Source organism: Poecilia reticulata, chromosome 16 (genome assembly GCF_904066995.2).
Source record: "Poecilia reticulata chromosome 16, P_reticulata-male-v2, whole genome shotgun sequence".
Lineage (NCBI taxonomy): Eukaryota > Metazoa > Chordata > Actinopteri > Cyprinodontiformes > Poeciliidae > Poecilia > Poecilia reticulata.
In genome coordinates, this window is record NC_088845.1 from 3,451,959 (window position 1) to 3,473,756 (window position 21,798).

At 38.7% G+C, this 21,798-nt stretch overlaps 1 protein-coding gene across 1 annotated transcript; it reads right to left on the reverse strand.

Moving 5' to 3' along the window:
* Positions 1 to 365: 365 nt before the first annotated feature.
* Positions 366 to 14,604, reverse strand: tp53inp1 (tumor protein p53 inducible nuclear protein 1). Its single transcript, XM_008430791.3, has 4 exons — positions 14,204 to 14,604; positions 10,516 to 10,887; positions 5,722 to 6,265; positions 366 to 5,000 (listed from the first exon to the last, which is right to left on the reverse strand). Exons 2-4 carry the CDS (start codon positions 10,643 to 10,645, stop codon positions 4,778 to 4,780), a joined length of 897 nt encoding a protein of 298 aa, XP_008429013.3. The 5' UTR covers positions 10,646 to 10,887; positions 14,204 to 14,604; the 3' UTR covers positions 366 to 4,777.
* Positions 14,605 to 21,798: the final 7,194 nt, after the last annotated feature.

Here is a 21,798-nt window from a genome sequence, read left to right on the forward strand (position 1 = left end):
TGTTCATATTTTGACATTATGAGGCCGATACAACACCTAACAACAGTACACCAAACATTTCAAATTCAATTTTGTTAAGAAAAGATTTGTTCCAAAGGGAAATTAAATGTTGTCATAACTCATCTCATCCAATTATCTTCGAAGAGTTATTGTTCAACAGTAACATGACTTATTCCTCTTATTCAACTCAATTCAGAAATACTCTATTGCGAAGAAAAATGAAATGTTGTAACTCATATCATCCAAGTATCTCCAAAGTGTCGTTGTGAGTGGTGATTCTGCGGGCAGGAAGGACCTCCGGCAGAAGTCTTGCAATGTATGACAGTCTCATACTGGAGCAAAAGAGAATCACACACAGACAAACATTTGTTTATGAAAACATTTATTGTCGGCTAATGAGAGATCACATGTATTAACTATTACAGTTCAAAAACAGATGACCCCACTTTTTATCAGCTTTTTTTGTTTCTGACATCAGAACAGAGTGAATTGATCTGTTATACATCCAAAATACGAGGAAGAATGACAGTTATATCGATAAATAAAACATTAGCTCCTAAAATTCCTACAATTTTTTTTTCTTTTTGGCAAAGTGCTGTATTATTCCAGTAAACTACATAAAAACAAACATATCTAACACTCGATGAAAAATGAAAATGCCACAAGATATTTTTCACACTTAAAATAAAAGGAGAGAGAAAAAAATGATTTGCTACATTGTCATTCTGTCAAAGTTGTACTCAGGCTGGGCGGATGGTGGCAGCGAGAGCTGGAGCCTCTTCAAAGTGATGCATAGTTTGTTTCTGATGTCTGTGTTTTTATCCATTATGTCCAATCAAAACATTAACAAAAAAACAAAAAAAAGAGTTCAAGTTCTTCATCGATGCATTGTCATTACAACATTTCAACCTGGAAGGCACGTGATCCACAAATTTCAAGGCATTGAACAAAAATACTAGAAATCCCTGTTGGTAATAAAAGATGAGTTGAGCTCGAAGATTTAAGCACAGATAAAACATTTCAGGCTTCTGCCAGCAGGTGGAGCCTTAAACGTCGACTCCAATCCCTTCTTTCTTTAAACGTCATCTTCTTCAAAAATATCGCAGTAACACAAAAATAACACCAAAAGTGAACGCAAAGGTTGAAAAGTCAAGAGTTAGTTAGCGCAGATCTAAAAGACGAGCTTACATAGGCTAAAGGCAAAGTCCACCATTGTAATATGTACAGCAAACCGTAGACACTCAACATAGATACACTCCTATCAAAAACAACCAGAGATCCTTCACCACACTGCAAAAAGTGTTCTGAGTTTGTTCAGATTAAAATCTTTAAAAAAAGAAAACATACTCTATCTGAACAAGTCAATGGTAAAAAATGTTTTAAGTACATTTTTAAAATTGTTACATAAAAGGCATTGATCTGCATCAAGATTGTTCCAGAAAATGCAAAAAACAATGGTGTGTAAAACTTATAAGATGCAAAGTTCAAATACATTGTCAATTTAGTTGAATAAGAACAAAATACATTTTTATAAAACTTTAAACATGGAGATTCTGACATGTTAAGAGAAAAAAAAATAACATTAACTTACAGTTTTTTGGACGCAAGAGCCTTCCATATGTTTTGTTTGTATAATAACTGTTTCTTTCTGCAGTGCGGGAGCTCATTCTGGTTTCAGCTTTGCTTACAGCAACACATTAAAACGTAAAACTGTCTGCTATTTCATCCAAAAGCATTTAACAAACATTTCAATAATGCAAAAACAGAACATAAGTATTAAACAGTAGTGAAAGATTACAGATTGCCGCTACTTTCTTTTGGTTTAAATATCAGCTGAACAAAATGTAACTATTATAGCATAGAAATTAAAACAGTTGAACAAACGTTAAGTACATTTCTAAAACCAAGTCCGGTACACTTGAGCAAAAAAAAAAAAAATATTAACAGCTCTGAAAAGACAGTTTGTCCGTATCTTGATAGATTCCCAAAAGTGGGTGATGGTTTGTTTTCACAAACCAGGGTCTGAAAGAAGCTTTAGAGACACTAATCTATCAGGTAATTATTTCTCACACGCATTTCAGAGGCGGGAAAAAGTCCGAGCGCGTTAAAAGAATCATCATCCGTCAAGTAAATCTGCATTTTCCTAAAGTGTAAAAGGTGATTGGTTGTGACCCTGAGAAGTGGACTGCAGATTTATATCAGAACAAACAAGAAAAACAAGTCCTTTTCCATTATCTTTTCTATTTTTTTCCAACATCGTGATACTAACACAACATTACAACCATGCAACAAACAGCACACTCATTACCAAACATACCAAAGCAAGAATCCATCGATGCAAACAACTTCATACTGATATGTAATTTGCTTTTTTTTCTAATTTGGAAGTATATATATATATTTTTTTTTACATACATGTTTTTTGTTTTTTTTTTACATTTCTATTCATCTCAAAGCTACCATTAAAACAAGGCATTTAGTGATATTGAACCCAGTCATTTTAACTACTTGTATTTATTTTTTTCTTCCAAAAAAATACGGTGAAAAGCGATGAACTGAAAGTCAGAAGCAGGTTCGGTTGGCACAGCAGGAAGTCCTGAACTGAGCGAAAAATAGTGGTGCTAAAGATTTCAAAAAGGCAGTAAATAAAAGAGACAAATTCCCCTAGGAAGGCTCTTTAAGTCAATTAAATTCACACTCATTGAAACTAGAGTGTGTTTGTAACAAGGAAATGAGAACACAAAGAAAACCTGAGATCAAGTATAAATGTTGATCATCTCTAAGAAAAAAAAAAAAGAAAAGAAAGAGGCGATAGTCCAGGGGTGTGCTTGAGGATAATTTTGTTAAAACTTACAACAGTCTACAGTTTCACAGGGTGATCTGTAAAGTAACATCCTAATGTCTGGATTTACTTTAGGTTTGTTTAATGAGAAGTAAACAGTAAAAGTCCTGTAGAATTTATTTATTTTTTAATCCAGCAAGAAAAGAAATACCGTTAAAGCCTCCTCAGAGAAGTCCTGCACACAAGACCTTAAACCAGAGATGCACAGAGAAATCAGCCGTGGACCAAAACCCACTAATTTTTAGCTTGACTAACCCTAGATTGACAAGAAACTGGCCAGAAACTCAAAAATCCAATAATTTTTCCAATCAGTTTGCTGCCTGATAACACTCTTCAGATTGGATGTTGTTACTGAGTAAAAAAAAAAAACTGAGTGAGTTACTGATGTAAGAAGCTATTTAAAAAGAAACGAGATTTTCTGCAACATGCTGGAGTCATGTTGAAAAGCATTAATGCGCATTGACAAATACTTGTGGTGCATTCAGGGTGTAAGAGAGAGCAAGACCTGAAGAAGACACCATGTACGTCATGTTTTAACCTGCTGACTGGTAATTCCTGCGTGTCGGTTTTGAAAATGATTGTAATCTCTTTGTTACATTTTTCAGGGAAAACAAATGGATATAGCGGCTTTAGCTAACAATGCTCATTGTTATTACAAAATGTCAAAAACAGTTTTAAATGTAAACGTCAGTGGAGAGCACGCTTCCACTGATCCGCTAATAGCAGAGCTATTATTTTGTTTGCCAACTTGGAAAAGCGCTTAGCCCAATTAACTTCTCCGGAAAAAAAAAATAAAAATTCTGGATAAAATCTAAAGCGCTAATTTACTTTTAGTTTTTGTAAACTTTCAGTTGAGTGAAGCTTACCAAAATAAAAGAATTGAGTCAAAGACAAGATGTGGTAGGTTGACGCAACAAATCAATGGTGGTTAGCTGAAGGGATTCAATTTAAGCTCTCCAGATCTCCTAATATTAACTATGATAAATTATCGTTGTTTTTGAAGAGGATATTTGCAGTTTGACATTTTACAAAACCCAGAAATCGGACCACAAAATTCTGATCAATGCATCTCTACACACAAACAGCTAATTATAAAGTAAATGTTGAAAGACTCAGTAATTTGGTATTGCACTTCACAAAGATATCAAATATGAACTCAAATTGTTTTAACACTTCAAAAATAAAATGCCTCCTGCCTCCTTGTAAAAGAGCTAAAGTAAAGAAGAACATGTTGCTGATTATAATAGTGTGGATGAAATGAGTGGAAATGCCCCTTTAAGGATTTGTACCCAAACTGTTTGAAGCTTCATCCTGACAGTACTGCAATGATTAAACTGAAGCACAGCCCTGCTGGACTGTACATATTCAAGTGATTTAGGATCTGCAATGTCTCCTGCTGCCTTGACAAAGTTACCTGTACGTTCGCAGGCAACCAAATCATCACCTTGTGAGTCCCTGAAATAACACCACCGGACCATCCTGCCACGCTGTGAACCTGCCTCTGAATAAAGTGACCTACAGCATTGTTTCTACACTTTAAGTTTCCCATTCAGAAACAAAACAAAGTGAGAAGAAAAGAGAGTCATTTTGACACCTCTTTCTCTCTGATTGGATATAAAGTAGTCAGAAATGGTAAGGAGAACATGATGAGCTTTTTCTGCATCCCTTTCTCTTCTTTTCAGAAAGAATACATAAAGAGAAGGGCGACAATGAAAGGAGGGGAAGTGTTTAGAGTAAAAAAAAAAAAGCCAGCTACTTTCCCCATCTCCCTGTCCTGTAAGGTTTTCAAAAGGATCAGGCGGGACTGATGATGTAACTGGCTGCTTGCTGGTGTTTGCTTCTGAATTATAACAATGAAAAAGAAGTGAGAGTTTGTGAGCGATTGGCCGGTGTTGACATTTCCATCCTGACTAATTGTGATGCTGCTGGACTCCATCAGAAGTTGAGGTGCCTCTGGGTGGGCTGGTGCAGGTGGAAGTGGAGGGTGCCGGGCTTCGTGGGGCGCAGCAGGTTGAGGCGTCGCAGGGCCTTGCGCGACAGCAGCTGGGTGCGTTGGGTGACGTTACCCGGCCGCTGCTGCAGGAGTCCGGGTTTGGTGGTGAGCGCTGCAGCGTAGCAGGTAGAGTGCAGGCTGGAGCGGCGCTGCACCACCTCTGGTCTGTAGGAGGCAGAAATGACAACAACAGATGAGAACGGTTCATCACTTTCTTAGTCTTAGCTAAAATATAAATTATTACCTGAATGACACCATCATGTCTTAAATTTCTAAACATTATAATTTGATGAAAATCTCAGAGTTACGTTCTCTAGGGGAAACACATGGTTGTAGCAGTTTTTTTGAAAAATCATTTCTGCTTGACTTAATATCAATATCCAGAGCTGATCTGCTGATTGATTTTTATATTAACCAATTGATAATGGGATGCAAAATAGGACATTTTTAAAACATGAATTGAACCAGGGAACTAAAATTATGCAATTTGAGGAGTTTTGAATAGAACACATTTACAGATAAAGAAGGGGTTTTTTTCCATCTCAAATGCAAAATGTACATATTTTTATTCAGATTTGGCTTAATTACTGCTCTGATTATGTTGTTCTTTCAGTAAATTGTCTTTTTTTGAGTCCAGTTAACGATTAATCATTACTAAATTAGTTTCGATTAATCCAATTTATTGTCTCAGCCCTACTTTAGATGCCTCCTCAGCATGTGATCAGGTTCTGGAGAGGCCCAGTAAGGAGCATCTAAAGGTCATGGGATAGTGACCATCAATGAGAAAATCCAGAAAAATTCAAGGGACGTAGACACTTGTTTATTCATTATGACTGAGTGAAGACAAACTTCTGTTAAATCAGAGATCATAAAAAAACATTCATACCTATGTCGAGGTCCTTCAAGCGTGGGTCTTGCCTTCTCTTTTCCACCTGCAGGTGTTTGGTTTGCAGACGGATTTCCAGACAGGAAGTCCATTTCCCGGTCGAGCGTGTGGTGTGGTATCGGGTCTCGGGCGAGTCGCGGCGGGCTGTGGTGGGCGTAGACGGACATGCTGGGGTGTTCGATCAGCAGGTTCTCCAGCGGGCTGGTCTCCAGGAGCACCGGCTGGCCGCCATGGCCGGTGAAGCAGGGGGGAGGAGTCACGAACCAGCTCTCCTCCAGAGAGCAGGCGTCCAGACGCAGGAACCCGCCTTCCTCCTCCTCCTCCTCGTCGTTCCCATCTTCATCGTCCTCCGCGCCGCCGTCCGGGTCGGTGTCGGCCGTGGAGTTGAGGGAGGTGCAGGAGGGGTAGCGGATAGAGGGGCTGGCCATCGGAGAAGGGATCATCACCAGGTCTTCCTCCTCCTCCTCCTCCTCCTCTTCGTCTTCATGAGGGATGATGGTGGAGTCAGAGAGGCCGTCACCACAATGACTAGAGCAAGCTTCAGCTGCAGAGGAGACGCAATTATTTCACACATAAGTTCAGTAAAATCAGAAGAAAAAAAATAAAATTCTGTTCATGTTTTTTTTTTTTTTATTTCTAATGAAAATATCTGCTTTAATAATAACAATAATGATGATAACACCTAAATGTGGTTTTGAAGTACAATTGTTCTGTCATATTTGTCCAAAGAGGTCTTTGGCATGTCCAAAGTGTGGCTTGTAAAATAAAATCGACTATTTTATTTGCACTAAGTTAATTATTATTATTTCTTGGCCCAGAAGTACCTTTCACTCTGTGATTTAACACTACACCAGCCCTCCAGCAGGTGGCGCTGCACGCCGCCTATGCAGCAGCTGAACCATCTCCACATGTAAACAATCATTTTGAGAGTCACAGTCAGGCCAGCAGACCAACATCTCCTCCCTGCAACCGAAACCACAACCTGCACATGTTTCTGTTTGAGAGCAAACACAGCTAAGACCTGCTAAACCCGTCTGAGAGTCTGGGAGCAGGCTTCATATCTGCTCCAAACCGCCTGATCCATGTTTCCTCCACAAACTGCTGCCAAAATAACACACTGAGCATTCTTGTGCTCGTAAATCACCCGCAAACGCACCGACATCCTGCACCGCAAGGTGTCTAGCTGTGCAAAAGGGGAGGCTTGCTGAAAGCTACAGATCAAGGGGGGATCGGCCTTGTTTTTACCCCACTTCAGCTTTTAATGATTGACCAAGAATCAGGAAGTTCTGAGGTGGAAACATGATCTAATGAAAGCAGGCTGGATGTTAAAAATAACTGTGTTGACGAAGCAGATGTCCCAGTTTGGGTCTGGTTCTGTTTATGGAGAGACTATTTTCACCAGCGCTCAGTAAAGATTGTAAATAACGAAACATATTTGATCTTTATCCGACACCTCGGCGTGCATACCAAACACACATGCACCATTATAGGAATGGCTCAACTTGAAGACATCTCCATTGTGTCCCCGCCCTGACCTCTGGGCTCTTATTGTGCATGCATCTCAATACAAAACACTAGTGAGTGTCTGGCTGCAGCTCATTTCCACACGTGACACGAACGCCACTCCTAAGAGTTCACAGAGGCATTCTTGTTTACCCACAGCAGAACAGAGAAGTTGCAGCGTGCTGACTCAAAGTCCGAGAGCTGATGCACGGATATCACAACAGCTCAACGTTTTAACGTTCTCCTTCTGAATCCATCTACTCTACTGAATCCATCTAGCGGAGGCTTCATGTGTGCTGGGTTAACGGGGCTCAGCTGGGAGAACAAATGAACTCGTTGACCCGTCCAGTCCTCCTCCTCCACAAACAAAAAGATGCTCAGAGTCTGCAGGTTTTTATGGGGCAAAGCTCTAACTTCACTGGAACACATTGTTAAACGCTGAGTCTCTGAACTGTGAACTGTTGGCATGACTGGAAAGCTTTAATACCACATATTCAGACATCTACAGTTAGTACTTTCATGCTTAGCTAATCCTGTGCTTTTTTTAAACAACTTGAGTCACACAGTGCCATTCAAAAGTATTCTTTGTCATTTAGTGTACTTTAGTGGTGGTGTGTGTGATGGGCCTACACAAAGTAGTGTGTAGTTGTGAAGTGAAAGGAAATGACGAATGGTTTTCTGGATTCTTACAAACAGATAAACAAATGTCTATGAACAGCGAATTTCAAGTCTTGCCATAGATTCCCAATTGCATTTGACTGGACTTTGACTAGATCTTTCTAGCACATTCTTTGCTTCTATTGTAACTCTGGCTGCTTGGCGGTTCCAGTTTTATGCAGCCTCAAACAGCCACACCACCTACAATTACTTTAGTTAAACATGTTACAGCAACGTTTAATTTCCCTTTCGGATCAATAAAGTATTTTTGAATTGAACTAAATGTGTGTTTAGGGCAGAACAATATTCACTTATAGTGTTAGTTCTTTTTAATAATTAGTTGATTTCTGGTCACACTGGATTTTCTTAGGGGTATCACAGTGAAAGTGGCTAAGTGCAAATGCATGCCACACCTTGCAGATTTTATGTGTTAAAAATGTTGAAAACCACACAAGATTTCATTTCATCTTTATAATTATTCACTACTTTATGTTGGTTTAGCAAATAGATCTGAAACCTGCAGCTCTGCAGCCACAAATGGATCTTTGGCTGAAAATGATAAAGAATCAACTAATGTTTTTAAATACAGCAGCTTATTCATGAAAAAATGGCATTGAAATTCCACAGCAGACTGACATAATATATTTTTAGATCTATTTAGATCGAAGCTATGCATCCACACTCTTCATGCTCTTTATAAAAGTAACTTTTCAGCAAGATGTAGGAGTTTGTTTTAAGTAAATGATTCTTAACATTGACAACAAATTATGAGTTCCACTATTAGATTAGTAGTACTAGTACCTTTATAAATCAATATTAAGGAATTATTTACTGAAAACAAGCCACTATCTCTTGCTGTTCTAGAACATAAAATCCAAATAAAAGAACACAACCTACAGTTTGTGTATGGATCACGAAAAGTCCTGAAAAACTTTAACCTTAAACCTACAAAACTGTGGAAGGGAGCCAGAAAGCAAACATGCTCACCTTCATAGGCTTGATAATTAGACAACTAGGGTCTATTTTTACCTCATTTAGTTCCTTGGATGCTTTTGTTTGGCCCGTTTACAGGTTCACTTCTCCATTAACCACCTGATGCCAGATATCCTCCATCACCCACCCCCCCGTCCTGCCTCAAATATTCACACGGCTGCAGAATCGGAGCCTGGTCAAGTCGTGGCTGGACGGAGAGCTGAGGTAGAACCCACTCAGATCCATTTGGGAGTCACGGCAGCGCGTCGCGTTGCCGTATAAAGCGTGGGTGACTTTGTGAACTTCTCTCTGCCTGACTTGTCTGTTTTGACTGGGATCTGTTTTGGTCTCAGACGGCTCTGGAAACTTGGCCGGACTTCTCCTTGCCATTACAAAATGCTGAAGTTAAACAGTATCTTTATTTTCAGCCTGCAGCTCCCTGTCAGATCGTCTTTCTGCACATTAAAAAGAACTCTTCCACACATCCCCTCAGCTTTTATTTAGCTGATTTTGACATATATTTTCTAAAGTTTTAAGTCATTTTCTCACCACACATATTGACATATTTAAAGCATCACTTTAAAAAGTTTGCAATCTTAGTTATATCAAATAGATGTGCCACAGAGTGCTGGTCAGAAATTTATATGCACTCATCAAGGGCATAGATTTAGTTGATTGGGGTTTTTATTGATGAATGTTTTTCATTGAGAGGTGATTATAACACAAGACAAAAATTTCGATAAATATAAAATAAAGCAAATCAGACAAACGACTATAAATTTACTGCTGCTTTTCTATTTTCTGTACATAATATGGAAGCTCAAATATATACATACACCTCATGGAAGATGGTCTCTGCTTTATCGTTGGTTTTCAACGACTCAGGAGAAAACATTTTGTCAGATGAGGGAAAAATTGATGGTGATGGTAGCATGCCATGGTTTTATTTTGGTTCCGGCAAGCATGCAACTTCTTATTGAACCCAACCAAACCCTATTAAAATGGGTATAAAACTAAAATCTGACACCGCTCCATTTTTGTTGTAATTGTTTGTGAAGAAGGTAGTTGCGCTCATTGTTTTCTTCAGAGGTTTTTGAGTCGTTTCCTTCACTAGCGCCCCCACAGGTGAAGGAGTGAACAGGTTTTCAAAGTATTTGGATAGTTTTACACAGTGCAGCGTGAAAACAAACCATGTCTACTGAACATGTAACAAATATCACAATTTTATTTCCTCATGGAACCCAGTCTACTGGACTATCAGGTGTGAAAACACCCAAAAAAGCCTCACTTGCCAATTTCAATTTTAGCTGATGCTGTTTTATTTTGCCTGAAAAGTTGATAAATAAAGCAACTAACTTGCTAAGTTGGCAACGGTGGTTGACGTCAGGTAGCCGTCTCTCATGGCAGAGAAAAGGGTCAGTGGCTGATTTTCAGGCCGTTGTGCAGGTAGATAATATAGGTTGCTCATGTAAGCATTGGCCAATCACCCAAAATTAAGGAAATCTGGACTAATTTATTCGTGCACCTCTACTTTAGATGCACCTTTTGAGCTCAAATACATCATTAATAGCTGAGAATTGGTTATATTCATGCCAGTTACGAGTGAATGCAAACCTCTGACATGTGTCCTACCAAATGTTTTTAACTGTGCATTGCGTTTACCCAGGTAGTTCACTAGGATCCAGTCTTCTTCATCCTCTTCCTCTGCCTGCTTGCCGTCTCCCGGCTGGCTGTCTCGACTCGGCTCGTTCCCGTCGTTTCCAAACAGAGTGCTGGCGAACCTATGGAACATGCTGGGATGTCCTGAAGGCGCGTGAGGCCAAAGGAGGAGCAGAGGGAGGAGGCGCGCGGCTCTGGGCGACGGCGGGGGGTCGGGGTTGTCCTTTTGGTCATCAGCTGCACAGGGCACAGCGAGTCGAAGGCTCCAGAAAGGTGTTAAAGTGCATCAATGGGGTGTGGTCAGGGATCACCTGAGGGCCAGCAGGGACATGCTGGACATCACTCAACGTTGAGTGCAAAAGCAAAGAAAGAGCCCTGAGAAAAGACAAAATGAGTTGTTTTAGTGACTGTTATTTGTATGTGTGTGCGCTTTTTTTTTTAAGTCAAAGGTTACAACAGATTAACCTAAATCTGCAGCAGAATCATGAGCAGGAACAAAGATGGAGGAGGTTATTTGAAAAGAATGAGAGATTTTTGTTCACACATAAAATATGGGTCAGGTGGGGCTTATGAAAGCAAAGACTCTATGCAGCTTGCCAAGTGATTATTAAGTTACCCGTAACCCTATCAAGCTCAGCACATACTCCGTATACTGTAAACACTCAGTACTGCAGTGCCTCTGAAATACACTGAGCCGGTCAGCATTTTCCCTGTCACAAAACGTTCTGCTGATGAGTTTTAATCTTCTGTAACTAGGAATATGATACAGATCTGCAGAGAATCCATATTCCATAACTGGCATCTGTGTTTACTTTTTGTTTGTCTAATTGCAAACATTAACAAATGCTGGTTTTATCCGTCCAGATTCATCCTTCGATGGCGCTTAAACAAGCAAGGAGGAAGCTAAAAACAGCCACATGAAGACGTTATTAACTGGCTGGTTAATATTTAGCAGCGGATGGACACTTATCAGTCTGTAAAGCGCATCAACTTATATGTGCTGTCAGGGCAGATGGATGCGAGCAGCAGCTGGGAAATATCTGATGGAAGCAAACACAGAGGAGCTCCTCTGTCTGCATCTTTTATAGCGGCTGGGACATAAAGAGCTGCAGTGTCCTCAGAGGACACGCAGACACAGCTGGCCGGCAGCCTGAGCTCTGGACTTCACATTAGGAAAGTAGACAAAATGAAAAGTGATCAGTGTAGCTGTGTCTCGCTGCAGCTGCTGGGGTAACGACACCCGCCGGCAAAGTGTTGGAGGGTTTAGCAGAACAATGCTGCACCTGCCCTTTTAACCCATGCCTTTGTCTCAGTTTGCAGTTTTAGTTGAAAAAATGTCTTTCAAACGCAGATCTTAATAGGAAATAATAAGGTGTAAAAATCCAATGAACAGAGTTACATTTCTCATCTTTTCTGTCTCCAACGCCAAATTAAAAAGAGCAACAACATTGGAAAAAAAAAATGTAAATTTTAAAAATGTAGTTATTGGTGTGTTTGATGAATCAATAAGTTTACATCAACACTGTAAATAACTAAATAAATTAAATTGCTAACAGAAAAACTCATGAATGCTGACAGCGGTGATTCCTGTGCAAGCACCTTTACTTAAATCACACACTCCTTCTGAAAAATATTCTAGATTTATATTAAATAACTTATCAAAAACATGAAAAACTAGACAAAATAATCATCTGATTACCCTTGGTTTTGTGTTTTATAAAAACCAAGGTTTTTATAAAACACATGTTATACACGTTTTCACATGTATACACGTTTTATAAATCACAGTCTCTGAACTGGAGAGGAATACTTTTGTTCAGGTATGACCAGATATTTCCACAGTCTAAGCAGCAATTACTGTCATTAACATTCTTTTACCTTAGCAAGGACATATAAATTAGTGTCTGTCTCTTCTAGTATATTATCACCAGACGTAGTCAGGGATATAATTTAAAATGTCATACATGTGCTGCTGCCTGTGACGTCTTACTGCCAGATTGACTTTATTATTAACTGAAAACAATATTTTTAAAAGACGTTGAAGTTGACAAGTAGGCACCCTATTAGCAACCAATCAAAGCTCTGTTGAAATTAACAAAAAAGTAGATTTTATTTACATTTGAAATATGTATTTGTAAATAATAGAGTGGAGTTTTAGCTAATAAAATGAACGTAAGCAATAAAACATATTGAAAGTGGTTTTGAACATTAATACTCTATTATACGAGGTGTACTTGAATGTATCATGGGGTTATCTTAACAGTTTACAAGCAGGGCATGTCTATTTAGAGAACTGACGGTGAAACGTAGCTATATAATGCGAATAATAACTTTGAACCCCAAATATCCGGTTTTTCTTCCAGCAATTGAAAGCGTGCCACCGTTATGCAGATCGGCTGTGGTGCGTTCAAAGAATCCCCGACGTGCTCGTATTTCCCAGCTATCCCCCTAGCATTGATCAAACAAGAAAAAAATCGAGCGTGGGCCGCAACGGCGAACAAACAAAGGTTTTAAAGCTGTCGCCATCCCCAACAGCAGGCTGATAATCCTCTTCTGCACCTGTTTCACCCCTACACTCACCCTCCCTGAAAGCAGCTACTTTTAATGTTAAATTCACGAACATATATAGCGCTTAACTGACTGGAACGATCATACAAGGATAGCTCCACCTCCATTTTCTTTTGACCGATTCATTTTCATAAACTGTTCTACTATCCCATATTCTGGTTGGCTTTATTGCATCTGACTAGCAATTCATAATATACAGATGGAGGCTATATAGGGTGTTCAAATCTGTCTGTCTGGGATTAGGAATGAACCACAATGGATGCCCCATAATCAGGGATATAGCGGGGATAAAACACAGATTAGGCATGTTTTAGTTACAAACAGGGATTTATAACCTCTAGAGCGCTGCAACAAAGTCAAACTGAAAATAAAAATATTACTGTTCGCCTTTTTCCCCGTTACCAGTATCACATGCTGTACGAACATGTTTTATTGTAAAAAAATAAATAAATAAAATGTTTTAAATAGGTAGATTATTCTGCCTAAACAAGGGCCGATAGCAATTAAAACGTATTTTTCTATTAAATAAGCCCATAAAAAATACAATTGAACAACATTTTTAAATGTGGTATGTTTTTGTGTGTTGCAAAACTAATCGGCTTCCAGCTCCTGCTAATGTGATTTGTCAACCAGCCTGCAGGAGGAAATAAAGTGGCCCAGGGGTAACGAGGAGCTGCTGCAGCAGCAGCAGCAGCAGCAGCAGCCTCTGTTGGGCGCTTATTCATGGTGAAGCAAGAGGAAGAGGAGGAGGAGATTGTAATTCTACACTCACAGGGCTGAACCGCCTGGTAAAAACTTTTCATCTTCTGTATTATGTAATAAAATATTTTCCAGAACACAGCACCCAAACTTGAATATATCATATGTAAAAAAAAAAAAAAAGCATTAAAAACAGCATTTTGTTTGAGCATAAGAGGAGGAAGACCAAGCTTCAGATGCCGATCAGAACCGTGGTCGCTTTGCAATAAAATCATAAATACGAGCGTTAACAAGTCAGTTATAATTACTCAACTGATAAAACAAGACGTCCATCTACTGAAATGCACATGAAAATATGATTAACACGAGGACACAAAAGCAAGAGACGCGTTAATGTTCACCAGGAGGAAAACAAAGAACCCACCTGCGGCAGAGGGAGGAGATGTAAACGACGGTTGAAAAAACAAATAAAACAAAAAAATCCTTAAAACGGAGGTAGATTCGTTACTTTTCGAAAAATAGAAAAACTTGAGCTTTCTTCGCGGAAGAAATAAGATATAAAAATGTTTAATTTACGGGCTGTACATGGGGAGTCACAGTGAGGTTGATCGTCTTTTCTCGTTTCAGCCCCGTTTCCTCGTCGGGTCCCTGTACTGCGACTTCTTTTGTTGTTGTTGTGGAGCTCTAACAGCTGATCGTCGTGACGTCACCTGGGGGGGGGGGAACAACCCATCTTAGGGGCAAGGCCAGGAGCTGCTCATCCAATCAGAGCGCCGTACGAGCACTGTCACTAACCCACGTGACTCTGCTCCCTCCTTCTTGGAAAAAGGGGGAGAAAAAGAACATGACTGGGCAAAGCGCTCAGCTGAACGGAGCAAAAATGTTGGTTTCCCTCCCTAAAACAGGCAAATGTTACATAAACAGTCCCGCATCCGGGTTAAGCTGCAGAACTTCCCGTCTTATTAGCATCCACCCAACATATCAAACTCTTATTGCTGCAGTACCATAATACAGCACAAGTGTACACCCCAATATATCCACATAGTTTTAGTTATTTACAGTTTAAAGAATGTAAATAAATAGCCAAATAAAGTTGACTTAGTGCCGCAATTGTGTGGAACATCAATGCAATTATTGCAAGTACAAAGTGAAAAACTGCTAACATGCATGCTTGAGTATTTTTGACGATTTATTGTGTTTGTTCATCTTCATTTAATTGGGCTCTTTATCATTTTTAGCTAGTTATTAAGGGCCATTATGTATGAAGGCGTTTTAGGGGCTTTGCAGATGAAAAATTAAATATATAAAATTGGAGGAATAAATTATTGCCAAAAAAATCAAATATTTTCTGGAAAAAATGTGGCAATTTGTTTTCTAGAAAAATGTAGATTAATCTGAAAAAAAAATGTAAGCACATTTTCACATTTTTTAAAAGAATATTTCTGAGATTTTTTTTGTGGAAATGAACTTATTCTTTCCGTATCAATAGGGACCCCAGTTTTATGGGATTCTCAAATGATTTCCAGGCCAGAGGAGAAACAGGTTGCCTTCCCAATGGGACATGTGAGGAAAACCTCTAAACTGATGTGCTGTGAAAACCTCAAAGATTTATTACTGAACAGCTACAGATCTATAAACACAGCAGACAGGCCAGGAAAAAAGTTTTGGAGATCTGGATGAGATCTACAAACCAAAACATTTTCTTGACCTGTGAGTACTTTTGACTTGATTTTAGGCCATGTGACAAAAAGTTTGGACACCTCTGCTTTAGACTGAAAAAGATTTGAGACTGATGCGTTCACCTTCCAGCAGGACGACGACCCTGAACTTGCAACCAGAGCTACAACCTAATGGCTTAGATCGAAGAATGTAGATGTATTAGAATGACCCAGTCAAAGTCCAGACCTAAATCCAAAATGAGAATCTGTGAGAAAACATGAAAACAATATTTTCACAAATGTTCTTTGTCCAATCTAACTGAAATTATAGACAGAAATGTCAGTTTCTAGGTGTCAAAAGCTGCTAAAGACATATTTAAAAAACATTTTTGAGCTGATACATCTCTTTACCTAATGGAAAGTTAGACAGCTTTGTAATGCAAGGATTGCACAACTCTAGGGTTGTTTTGCATCTCTCCATTCAACTTTATGGGTCATAATGTTACAGGTTGGGATGCAGGTGTTCTGTCGTACAGCAGCGATGTGAATTTTCCCAGCTAACAAAACAGAAACTTCTGCAAAAACATCCATGTGGAAAAATTATCCCACGGTGTTGAGGCAGGATGGAGGAAAAGCTATTTATCCCACATTTTTCCATTGCTAAATAAGGAACACCTGTCCTCTCATAGCACCAAAACACTGATAAGATGTGCCCTGCTGCTCATTTCCTTTGGTGTTTTTTTGTTTTCCAGTGTTGTTACATCATCACTGTAAATATATTTCACAATGTTGTATAAAACACCTGTAAGCAATAAACTAAACATTTGAAATTAGACTTTTGAATGTCCCATAAGGACATGAAGAAGCATAAGTCTTGGTCTTAATCCAGACCTACACACTCCTGTCACCATACACTGGACCTTGTGCTGACATATGGCATTGAGTGTGAAGAAATAACTTCTCTATACTCATATCCCGTCTTAAAGGGAACCAAAGTACACTGCTCTAAAGCAATGAACTTTATTCCAGATTGTTTAGATCCTTCCTACGTCTGTAGTCCTTAGATGATAATACGGCTTGAAATTCTGCTTTATCAATGCCTGTTGAGTTCTCTGAAACCCTATATACCCCTACAGCAGGTTCTAGTACATTTTGTCCCTGTGAGTCATAAAAGTTATTGTTAAGATGGTATTAAACACCCAACGCACCCAACCCTTTGACTCATTCGCACACACTGTCCAGCTACCTGAACATGACCGACTAATCTCTCTGTAAAAATAGTTCCCAAGGATTGAAATTGTACATCACTTTTCTTTAAAGTCCAGGTAACTTCCTCATGTTTCAGAGATAACAAACTTAAGAGGTGCCCTTAAACAGGAGATACAACATTAAAGGCAGAAATGTCAAAGAGAGGGCAATTATTCATGCGCTTCTATGATCTGTTTGTTCCCCGTTTCTATTGTGATCTAATGAAAAAAGCAACTTCTGACCATGTGTGGAAACCTTTGCTCCTCAACAAGACAACAAATTTCCTATGAACCCAAACATAAAATTATTGCCTTTGTTTGCCACCTCTGCAGCTAACTTTAAAGAAAGTTTGCTGGATTTTTTTCTAAAGTCCAGCAAACTTACTTAGGTTTGTAGGGGTAACAAACTTGAGAAATATTCTTAAACAGAAGATAATATTGTGAAAATGTCAGAGATTGGGCAATGATTCATGTACTTTTACGATCTGTTTGTTCCCTACTAAGTGTTTCTTTTCAATTATTATCTAATAAAATAAGCAAAGTGTGATCACGTGTGGAAACCCTTGTTCCTCACTGACACAACAAATGTCCCATGAAGAAAAACATAAAATTCTCCGTTTCCTATAAGGTTTGGATCATTGCAGTTCCAGGAAATGTAAGTAAATCAATGTTCTGAGAAGAAACAACTATCTGTGTCATGAGAAATAAAACCTGAAGTACAGAACTTACATTCATCCGTCACAACAACGCAGAGTTGCGCACCTTCTGCTTCGCCTTATGTAACATGGCTAATGTTTAAAGTCTGGGTTGCACAACTCTGTTCGCCATGGTCAGATAGAGAGATCAACAACTCGTCACTGATGAGTCACGGGGGTATGCCGGGAAAATGTTTGTCTAATGGTGGTAATCTAAAAGTAACATTTGCTTGTTATTGATATAAAAAGGCTCCAGAGAATGTTTATTTGGCTGTCAATGGTTGGTGAAGAGCTTAAAAATGATTTACAGCCACCTCCTGAAGTCCTCGATATGATCCAAGAGGGGTCTTTTATGGAGTTTTCCAATGTCAAGTCGGTAAATGAATTACAGATCGACTTATTTCAAAACAAAATGCAAGCCTAAGTATGTAAATACAATGTATAATTTTAACTTATTTCCGGAGACTATAATTATTTTCTTCATCGTAGAGTTCTGGTTTGCAGCTAGAATCTAGTTTTCAACAGGTTTTCTTTTTAGCCACTGCAAGTTATTTTTAGTTATTTGGTGTAATGTTATGCATTGGACCTAAAATATCTATAACACAACATCAGGCTGCTGTTATCTCCTCCAACAGCTGACTGTTGCTATAGAGACATCAAGTCATCCGAGGTTCAAGTGTAGGTTTGCACTGCAGTTCAGGTCAGCGTGCCGAGAGGAATGTGGACCAGGTTGGGAGTAAAGCACCGGCCTTTGACAGCACAGCTACACATTAGAGCAGGGGGTTGAAGCTTTCTGCAAGCTGAATTTAATTCAAGTATACAAGGACATACTTTTACATCATGTTTCTGCTTTTCACAGCTGTAAATTAATAAAAACCTTTTTAAAAAGGTGTCAGCTGACCTTGTATAGGTTCAGGGTGGCATGTAAAAACCTGCATCCAGTGTTTTTGAGTGAAAAAGTGATCAAACTTTACTGGCATGCCTAAGTAAATTGATACCAACACTTCTCAAAGTAAGGTTTTCAGGCTAATTTTGTATTTAAGGAGGTCAATAGTCCTGGGGAACGGAAAATGTCCTTTTCCTGAAGAAGCAAAGCAGCTCTAGACCATTAAAATACCATCATGTTTGAAAATCAGCCTTATGTTGTTCTGAATGTAATGTAATGCAGAATGTTCAAAAATGTCCATTTTTGTTTCATCAGTCAGCAGAAAAACCTTTTCCTAAAGATTTTGGGGTTTATCAAGCTATTTTTTTTGCAAATGTGACATGGCTTTTTGTGTTATTTTGACCTGGTATTTCTCTCATGGATACCATTTTTGCCTAATATTATTGTTGTTTAATGACCTCTGACCTTAACTGACGAACGATAATTCTGCAGAGCTTCTGAAAACTCAGTTTCGTCATGCAGACTTGCTCAGTTTCACCACAGCTCTGATGTGGACAATAAAGATTATTAAACTTTAACAGGTGGAATGAAGTTTTGAACTGTTTTTGATAATGAAGGTACTTAGAAATAATTTTGTTTGCTGAGGTGGTTCTTGTAATAAAAGTTTTAGGGTTAATTTCTTTAAAAGTTAAAACGGTAATTGCTTTTTAGTCGGTGTGCAGCCCTCAATTGCCCCCGTCTGTGACTAACTGGATCATAAAATGTACATTTTGTTTGAATTTGTTCACTTCTTTAAGGCATAAAAATAAATAACTACTTCTACCCCGTATTTGTACTGGTTCGGAGATAGGGGAAAACTGTATTGTTTTTATCAGAGCAGCTGGATAAAGATAAAGTTCACCATTGTTTTGGAAAATAAGACAACTCCAGGAGTTGAGTGTTTGATAGCAAGTGGATTTTGGGTGGAGTGTCACTTGAAGTCACGATAAGCTTTGACACACAGACCCAGAAGTGCAAGAGCACACCCAGAAAAACGTGCAGTGAGAGAGGTGGAGGGTTTGATGAGCTGATATCTGAAACAGACGGTGCAAAAGCTGGACTTTTGGGAAAATAAAAAACTTCCAACTGTTCATCAGATCTATTTTTACTCCAGTATGAATAGGAAAATCCTTTCACCTTAGCCTGGAAAGTCTGGAGGGAAAGCAGAAAACGTCATCTGCTCCTTGAGTTGCATCAGCTGAGCTGAGCAGACAGAGAGGGCAGGGTGATTCAGCGACGCTATTGGCTCTCGCTCTGTCAGTCATTTTTCTGTGTTCGCTCTCTGCTGGCTGAACTGTTTTCCTGTGGCTCATAAAGCAAGTTAATAATAGAAGAATATAAAACACAGGCTGTTTCCGCAAGTTGATTCAGGAGGAGGCAAAGCTGAATGTGGGGAAAAAATTGTTAACAGCCTGCAATTAAATTGGAAAAAAGTTAAGACAAGAAACGTTTCAGGTTAAAATAAAGAAGCAGCAGCTCTGCAAAAAAAAGTCCAAACGATAGGAAACACTTATTCAGGATGCTTTTTGCAGCTGAGACAAACCAAAAATTTCCATCTGAGTAAGAACTGAGAAAGAGGGAAAACAACATTAACTACAATCAAAAGAAAAATTATGGACAGCATACAAATTGGAAAATAAAATCTTCAGCTGGAATTAGAGGGAAAGATCTGGAATAAAGTGTCTTTATTTGATTAGATCCACATTCCCCCCCCCCCCCCACTGCTAAGTTTCTTTTGACCCGGGATCAGAATGCTGTCAGGTTTTTGGAATGAAACATTGCTTCCTGTGCTGAAATGAGTTATTTGAAGCAAATAGTTTTTCTGTGTTAATCAGAGAAGAAGCAAAGCACATCTCTTGATAGAATTGCCTAGTCAAAGTCCAGTTCTAAATCCAACAGAACATTTTTCCACAACTTCTCATCCAGTCTGACTGATCTTGGGTTATCACCACCTGCTGAGGTAGTACCTCCATGTCTTAATAAAACATGCAATGAGTCTTGCTTCATTTACTTATTTAATAAGCTATATTCAAAGAATGTTTTTCTTAACAAAAAAAGAATTAAATTTTCAACATAAAAATCATTCTGGTTGTGGAATAGCTTGAGTTCAGAGTGGAAATATAAATATAAAGACGATTAAGAACAACAAATACATTATTTTAATGAGACAAAGAGGAAGAGGACATTCGAAATATAATAACAGATTTAATAACTGATAACTTCTGGGAAATGAGTGGGATCAAGTATACATTTCCTCCCTATGTTTTGCAACCTAAATCAACAAAGTTGGAGCCACACAGACGTTTTTTTAGCTTTATTTGTTTCACTATTACTATTACCAATTTTAATTTTTTTTACCTAAACCTGCTTTGATTTGCTTAGCGTTTCAAAACAAATTTGATAGTTATAATTCCCCCTAATATTAACAAAAGCAAATAAATTCAACTTCGAGTACAAATGATCTTGCGCGTGATGATACATCTTATAAGTTTTTTTAGTTTGATACAAACAAGGTTGGGCTTGAATTTAGTCAGGTGCCACAGCCAACAAGCAGTGAAGACAGTAAAGCACGGTGTTGGCAGTATGATGATGCATAGCCACACGTTGCTGGCAACAGGACAAAGTTGCCTCCCAGTATTGTACTACAAAACTATGATGTAGTACAATGCCGCCCTGCGAGCTTTTAAAGAGACAGAGCCAATAAATTCCTACAAAGGGCGGCAGAGAATACTTTAAAAGCCACCAAACATCTTTTGACTAATATGTCCAAGATTGTTTTCATCATGTCAGTTATAAGCAGATATAAGGCTTATAAGGGAAATCTTCAAAGACAACAGAAGCTGTTTTCTGAAAATAATGCCTTGTTTTTATGAAATAAAAAAAAATGTGATGAAGAAAAGGTGGAACGTGACAACATTCTTCAGCTCCTCCTGCATAGCTGAGCAGCAGGGCGACCGGTTCAGACAGATTAATACTTCATGGTCGATGTTTGCATGCAGGAAGTGGGGCAGGCAGCAGGGGAGAATACCTGCAGCACTGCTTCTGTCATGCATGGATTTCTAAGTTTTAAACTTTGTCAGGGGAAAGAGACTGAAACCCCACTGTTCAATGTTTTTATTTTAAAGATCTGTGACCAAAAATCAGCTAAACTGGAACATAAAAATTAAGACAGGCTAACTTTGAAGATCTTTACCTTCATTTTCTTTGCCAAATTAGGTTAAATGTCATAACGTTTTTTGTTTTTAGCATAAAAATAAACAAATCTGACTTTTATATAAATATCTAGTGCTGTGTTTGCAGTCCATAGTCAAGGTCAGAGGTTAAATAAATGGCATTTGGCAGAAATAACCCTAAATCTGCAGTCGCCTGTGGGTGAAAGTTCAGCGCACAAAAAATGTTTGCATAGTGGAGAATCGCCATGGTAACATGATGGTGTCGGAAAGTGTAAGATGGCTCCAGATGAAGCAGTCTGGAAGCTGAAGACGACAACACAA

What these genes read in the sequence shown, in the direction of transcription:
- tp53inp1 (XM_008430791.3), bottom strand. Translation starts at nt 10,645, where the DNA reads ATGTTCCATAGGTTCGCCAGCACTCTGTTTGGAAACGACGGGAACGAG. An exon ending in GATCCTAGTGAACTACCTGG is followed by an intron (nt 6,266 to 10,515) that starts GTAAACGCAATG and finishes TCTCCTCTGCAG; the next exon opens with CTGAAGCTTGCTCTAGTCAT. An exon ending in CTTGAAGGACCTCGACATAG is followed by an intron (nt 5,001 to 5,721) that starts GTATGAATGTTT and finishes TGCCTCCTACAG; the next exon opens with ACCAGAGGTGGTGCAGCGCC.